The 7,353-nt window shown below is 29.9% G+C and overlaps 1 protein-coding gene across 1 annotated transcript; it reads left to right on the top strand.

The window, feature by feature from the left end:
* The first annotated feature begins 6,667 nt into the window (after positions 1 to 6,667).
* LOC128286484 (uncharacterized) lies at positions 6,668 to 7,353 on the top strand. Its single transcript, XM_053023823.1, has 2 exons — positions 6,668 to 7,012; positions 7,093 to 7,353. The coding sequence occupies exons 1-2, from the start codon at positions 6,736 to 6,738 to the stop codon at positions 7,236 to 7,238; spliced, it is 423 nt and encodes a 140-aa protein (XP_052879783.1). The 5' UTR covers positions 6,668 to 6,735; the 3' UTR covers positions 7,239 to 7,353.

Here is a 7,353-nt window from a genome sequence, read left to right as displayed (position 1 = left end):
GAAGATATGATTTTGTAATCTTAGAGATTTAGTTTGTAGATACCTTTTAATCTTAACCGTTGATGTAATTGATCTGTACCGTTGGATTTGAGGAGGTTCAACTATAAATAGAGGCCTCTCCCTTCATTGTAAACACACTGGAGTTTTGGGAAACAATAAAATTTTTTGAGAGCTTTCATTCAAATTTCTCTCCCTCTTACGTTCTTATTTTCTACGGTTTGTTCTTATTTTATTCTTTGTTCATCTTCGTTTTTCAACCCTTTTTATTTTGATTTAATCCATGTTTCCCTAATTTTTTTTATATATTTTAATTTTTTTTAAAAATTTTAGTATCATATCAAACTCTTTCATTTTTTAATAATTTTTTTTTAGTATTACTCTTAGTAAATTATTTTTATTCAAATCATTATTTTAAAAAAATACATTTCATTTAATTGTCATATTTTATCCAAAAGTTTTTCTAAAATGAGGCAATATTTTTCGTATTTAGGAATTCGGGAAATAGTGCCCTAACATGCTGGGTTGTGATTTCCCGTTTGTCCAAATCCCTAAAGTATCCTTCTAAATAGATTTTGTAAATCACGAGATGATTTCAGTTACGAGAGTTTAAGAATATCGTGTCCTATCATGCTGGATATGATGTTTGTATTCTTTCGGAGCTAAGGAATCTCGATTTTTCAACTTAAATAATTCCGGTTTTAAAAAAAGGATCCTATTTTTAAATCCTTTCAAATTTTTGACATTAAGACAGAAAACTATTCAATTTGGTACCAATTTTGGGTGTTGCGAGGGTGCTAATCCTTCTTCGTACGTAACCGACTCCCGAACCTGTTTTCTTAATTTTCATAGACCAAAACGTTTTATAAGGTGATCCAATCACACCTAAAAAGGTTGGTGGCGACTCCCGTTTTCGTTTTTCAAAAGTCGATCCCCATTTTTCAAACATCCCTTTAAAAAATGGTTTCAACATGCATCATTTTACGAAATGTGCATCATTTTACGAAAAGTGCATTAACATGATCATGCATAGTATAAGTGTGAAAAATTGAGTTATATGAAATTGATATGATGATTATGATTGTATAATGTATATGTTTATATGTATGTGATTGTGTTTATGTTAATCTCACATTAACCTTTATAGCTCACCCCCTTTTAGTTTTTTGATTTTACAAATAACCCCAAGGTTAGGATTCGATGATGACATTTGGAGGAGTTTCTCAGAATTCTTTTTAAATTAAAGTAATTAAACTTTATTTTGATATTTTGGGTTTGTCATAAGTTTGAGTATAGGCTGTGGCATGGGACTTTATCTTAGGGATGTTTCATTCTAATTTGCATAAATTGCTTGCATGACATTAAGTTTTAAAAAATGCATAAATTAATATTTGATAAGATTTCGATTGAACCTCGATTTTTAAAATAGAATCTTTCAATAACATATTTTTTCACTGCATTTCTAAAAATGAGTTTTAATAAAATTAGACTTAGTTTTCAAAATTATTAATGTTTACAAATGAATTTTCTAAAGACATTTGATTTATTAAGTTAATATGTTTTTTTCCTAAATAATGACGAATAACCAAGTTCTCCAATTTTGAATAAAAAGACAAATAAATTAGAAGTATAATTGAAATCCAAATAGTTTCAAATAAATGATTGAATGTTTACAATTGAGATATTATTTATTTCGATTCTTGAAATTTGCACGGTTTTTATGATATTAAAATAAACGATTTATTTCATTTATTTTGAATTGATAAGCCAATAGTTTTAAAATATTTTTTTAATTTTGAAAGTTTATTTCGACCATTTTCGTGGACAAATGGTTTTTGAAATGAGATTTAAAATATAGTTGAACATTCAATTTTACTAATTTTGAACGAATTGCGCAATGGTTTAAAAAAAGTACGTTTCAAATCAAGAAAAGTTTCTCTGGGCAATTCCGGTGGCCAATGAAGCTTTCTGAATTCATCAGTCATAACGGCTGAGCCGAGTTTGGGGTGTTACACCTAGGAACTAGTTTTACTGGAGTGTTGCATTAGGCCATCAAGGCTTCAAATAAATGGACTTCTCCATATGTTCCACAAATCGAGCTACCTCAAGTGGGTCAAATGAGCCCCATTTAATCAAATGACCTTTATGGGACGTTCCGTGTGCATTTTTCATGAGCTTTCATCTGAGACCCGTGACATTGTCCCCCACCCATTCTCGTGACACCCTCACCCCGTCCTCAAAATAACACTGGCTTGAATTGCCTTGGAATTGTCTTAATGCCTTAGTCAATTCCCAATTAATCTCTTTGTCAAGTTGTTCCGCCCCTTAAAACATTTGCCTCAGCTTATGTCTCCACTGTCGCCTAACTCGAATAGTTTCTCTCTTTTGTACATTTCATTCGTAAGAGCCCATTACTCTTACTTGCCCCCATCGTGACTTGACTTGATTGGGATCCCCTAAATCTAAACAACTAGGCTTAGGTGTTCTCACATTGAACACTAGGTTAACATTGAGTATAGGCATCAACTCTGGTTTGTAAGCCCTTCAACTTAATTACTTCAGAACTTTAAAAGGGCCCCTATATCTTTGCCAAGCCAACGGTAAGTCATAATGTAGAACACTAGGAAAGTGTTTGATAAATACTTGACTTATTGCATTTACTCGTTTTGTCATTCTCACTTTTCCCAAAAAGTTTGATGCACAACCCACATCTCTCATAGGTGGTAGCCTTACTGATAACTCAACAAGCTTCATATTAGTTTGTCGCACCTCTAACGTTTCCAAGGGGGTCTCATTAACACTTCGATCTACCAATTCAATGTTCTTACCACAATAAACATCTTTCGATAATAACTATGAATGGAATGATTACAAATAAAAGGGGAATGACTCTATATATAGTTGAGCTTCCCCAAATCCAATGGTACAGATTGAGTTACATTAATGATTGAGATTAATGCCTATCTACGATATGAGAGTCCTAAAAGATTTAAACTCTATACAATCTTATCCCTTAAGATTACAAAATTTTTACTCTGGTAACTTTAGTTTTACTGGAGTGTTCCACTAGGCCATTAAGGCTTCAAGTAGATGAGCTTCTTCATATGTTCCATAAATCGAGTCAATTCAAGTGGGACAAATTAGCCTCATTTAATTAATTGACTTTCATGGGATGCTTTGTGTGCATTCGTCATGGGCTTTGATCTGCGGCTCGTGATACTAGACTTAACATTGCATTAGCGCTAAAATGTTAGGAAGATAACAAAGCAGTATTATATTAGACAGTTGGGAAATTGCAAATAAAATAATGATATCTCTAAGGAACCAAAGTCACGTGCTTACATATGGAAAACTTAACATTCTAGAAGTCGTTAGATCTTCAAACTCAAATTTTTGCTAGTTGTGTTGATTCTCTGTAATCAATATCAAGGTGTATCTTATGTTTCTTAGAGCAGTCATATGTTAGAGAAGTGTCAAACAAACATTGGAGGGCCTTTATTCTATAGAAGTTGAATTTGTATAATGTTTTGAAACTACTCGATAAGGTATTTGATTGAGAAGTTTAATTACGAGCTTAGACTTATTGATTCCATCTGTAGGCCCTTGTGGATATATTGTGACAATACAACACTTGTGTTCTTTACTAAGAATAATAAAAGTGGAAGTTAAAGCAAACAAATCAACATTAAGTACTTGGCAATCAAATATCACATTGGGTTTAGGAAGTTGCTCATTGAACAAATAAATAACAAGCTAATAATAATAGATCCTTAGACAGAAGGCATGCTGCTAAAGTCGATGAAGGATCATGTGGTTGAAATGGATTATTCAACAAGTCACTATAAGATACTTTGTTCTTTAGTTTGTTTTATTGTTCTAATTTTATACATTTGGTTGAAAAAACAACTATCAGGATAGGACCTAGAGCAAACATGGAAGGTTTATTCATAACGTGATTTCCCACATGTATGAGTTTATTTAGAGAAAGGAAATTTGCATGGTAATACGTAAAAGGGAATATTCAATTAAATGAGAAATTACTGTCCTGACTTGTGTAACTCTACTTTACTACTTAAACATATGGTATTTAAATTATTATTGAGGAAAATAATATAAAATTTAGATTAAATGGGAAAATGTTAGAATATTTATTATTAAATAAATATTTTACTCATTAATAGTCCTTAATTTTATAATAAATTAAATAAATTTATTCTTTTGGGTAATTACTATTAAATAATTACTTTTACTTGATAATTACTATAATTAAGTAATAATTTAAATAAAATAGGTTGAGTTTAATGGTAACTCCTCCCACTTCCTAACCTTTTCTTTCCAAAATTATACCTAAAATTTTAGTGAGGTTTTCACTCTTCGGACGACCCCTTGGTTATTCAAATCCTAATCTAACTAAAATTGCTTATATGTTATTAAAAAGGTGAATGCATTTGAGAGGTTCCTTTATTATAGGGACCTGATCAAATTAGTTTCTCTAAAATTGCTTATATATTATTTAATCTTTATACTATTAAAAAGAATTAAAAAGGAAAAATTGAAATAAAGTTAATATTTACTATATAAAAATGTCATTTACTTGTTCATAGAGTTATTATTTTTAAGTTTTTTATGATTTTGTAAATTAAATATTTTATTTGGAATTGAATTGTAATAAGAAAAATAATTTTAAGATATTTTTCATATAGTAAATGTTAACTATGTTAGAATTTGGATTTATTTTATGCTTTTAATAGTATAAGAGACTAAATTGTTTCATTTATTAATAAATGGATTAATTTGGTCCTATCCTATATACAAGGACCTCCAAGTACTTTAACTTAATTGAAAGCGATTTTAAATATAGCCTACAATAGGACCCACGGAGTCAAAAACCAAGGCTTTGCTTAATGTGAAGGAAACAAAATTGAAAAGATGGAAAATTGAAAGGATGAAAACTAGAAGAATGAAAAATATAATTTTTTTCATAGGTGTGCATGGTAGAAAAAATGAAAAAATAGAAAGAATATACCCCTTCATTGATTGGTGGAGTTGAAAAGTGAAAAAAAAACAATTGGAAAATGTATAATTTGAACAAAAGTACACTTTTATCTCATTTTCTCTCTCTCATCATTCTAATTTGGAAGGATTGATAAAATAATCACCCGCACTATTTTCTTTTCTATCACTTTTCTTTCATTTCAAGTAGGGGTCAGCGTTCGATCGAGTCAAATGAAAAAATTTCGAGTTAATCAAGTTGACGAATCATATTTTATCATCCTAATTTGATTTGAAATTTTCTCGAATCGAGTTGAGTGAGATGAAATTCGAATCGAATCAAATATATTTGTTCGATTTAAATTTTAAAAAATAATTTTGGATCCTTATAACCATTGTCACCCATCGTAATAAAATTTGTCCACCGTAATCAATTTTTTTTATTAACTTTCATCACCTCATAATTTATTTATTAATCTTTTATATACGGGTTAGCTTCTTTGTTTGTTTAATTATTTCAATTATCTTCATATTCTTGTCACTATGTATTTTGGAATTAAAAATATATTAAATGCAAAATATGATTTTTAATAAAAGTTATTTTAAAGATAAAATAATTGATACCAATATAAAATTTTAATACTGAATATTTTATGGTATCATTAATAGTTCAATTTTAATATAAATATTCAATATGACTAAAAATTCAATAATATAAATAATATAAAATGTGAAATTTAATTTAATAATATAAATAGTAGATATAAATAAAATTATTACTATTTATGTTTAGGGATTTTTTGATAATTTTATTTTTATTTAAAAGTAAAGGGTGAGAAGTAAAAGTTTAGGGAGAAAATAAAAGTTTTGGAGAATAAAAGTTTGAGGGAAAGTAAATAGGGGAGTAAAATTTTGTAGGGAAAATATTAAAAAATATTAGGGGTATGGGTTTGGGGTAGATGGGGGTGAGATGGGAATGAAGTAAAAGTTTTAGGGGAAAAGTAGGAGGAAGTAAAAATTTAGGGGGAAAATAAAAAGTTTTGAGGGTTTTTAAGAGCAAAATTTTGAGGAAAAGTAAATGGGAGAGTAAAATTTTGGTGAGAAATAGATTTTAGGTAGATAGGGGGGTTGGGATAAGAAGGGAGTAAAACTTTTGGGGAGAAAGTGGCAAAGAGTAAAAGTTTTGAAGAAAAAATAAAAAGGTTTGGGGGTTTGGGGTATATTCAAATTATTCGAATTATTCGAGTTATTCGAATTCGAAAAATTAACTCGATTCGAACTCAAAATTCAGAAAAAAATTCGAGTTGACTCGAATAACTCGATTAACCTAAATAACTTGATTCGTTTAACTCACAATTCAATTTTTATTTTTATTTTTTTTAGTCGAATCAATTTCCTACACTTTTTGAGTTTCTTTGATTCCAACCCAAGCCTAATTCTATAGAGCTTAGTGGATTTCTAAATAGCCCAAATTGACTTCTGTCCCATGTGCGCTATACTCATGTTTGAATGTGCCAAAAAGTTGCAGTAACACAACTTATGTTTTGCTTCAAAATTGAGGCTGCAGGTTATTCTATTTCTCCTTTTTAATCTTTCCTACACTAATGGTAAAGCACAATTCTTTAATTGAGTCACCAACATTTCCTGGTTTTTTATTCCATTTTCTTCACTATATAAAATGAAAACTGATTTTCTCTTTCTCACAAACCATTGTAGTAATTTGTTTAATACTAGTTGATTGAGATCATGTACCTCTTGTCTATGCTTGTTTTAGCTGAAACGGCCCTTGTATTAGGGCTTGTCTTCAGTTCTCCTCTAAGGGAACTGGTGATGATGATATTAGACATAATAACAGTAGGGAAAGCCAATCTGATCTTAAAGACTGTTGCAGCAACTTTGCTTCTTGTTTTCACCTCAATGTTATACGATGTGATAGAGATAAAAAAATGTTGGTCGGAAGGCGCTGTTCCTAATCCTGCTGATGAGATTCTAATGGCGAAACAAGTTTTGAAAGCATCCATGTGTAATTTCCTAACATGTCTGAAACTTCAGGTTTTAACTATATATATGTTTTGATCCTAAGATATTATGTATATGTTTCAGGGATTACTTTATTCCTTGCGTTGGCTACATATGGATTGCACTACTGTATCAAAGGGCTAGAAAGATCGAGGACATTGGAGGCTGCTGAAGATAATAAACAGTTGATGTTAGAACCCCCAAAGAATAATGCAACATGTTCAAAATGAACAATTGATGTTTGAACTTTTAAAAAAATATGAAGATTCCTCCTCTTCATGTAAGGTATAAGACAAGGTCATATGTTGTAATAAAATAAGAAGAAATAAGAACATAATTGTGTAA

The sequence above is a fragment of the Gossypium arboreum genome, chromosome 1 (genome assembly GCF_025698485.1).
Source record: "Gossypium arboreum isolate Shixiya-1 chromosome 1, ASM2569848v2, whole genome shotgun sequence".
Taxonomy (NCBI): domain Eukaryota; kingdom Viridiplantae; phylum Streptophyta; class Magnoliopsida; order Malvales; family Malvaceae; genus Gossypium; species Gossypium arboreum.
The sequence above is the reverse complement of the archived record's forward strand: the minus strand, read 5'-3'. Positions and strand labels throughout refer to the sequence as shown.

Coding starts and splice junctions, on each gene's coding strand:
- LOC128286484 (XM_053023823.1), top strand. CDS start 6,736: ATGTACCTCTTGTCTATGCTTGTTTTAGCTGAAACGGCCCTTGTATTA. Junction 7,013..7,092: donor AGTTTTGAAAGCATCCATGT/GTAATTTCCTAA, acceptor TATATGTTTCAG/GGATTACTTTATTCCTTGCG.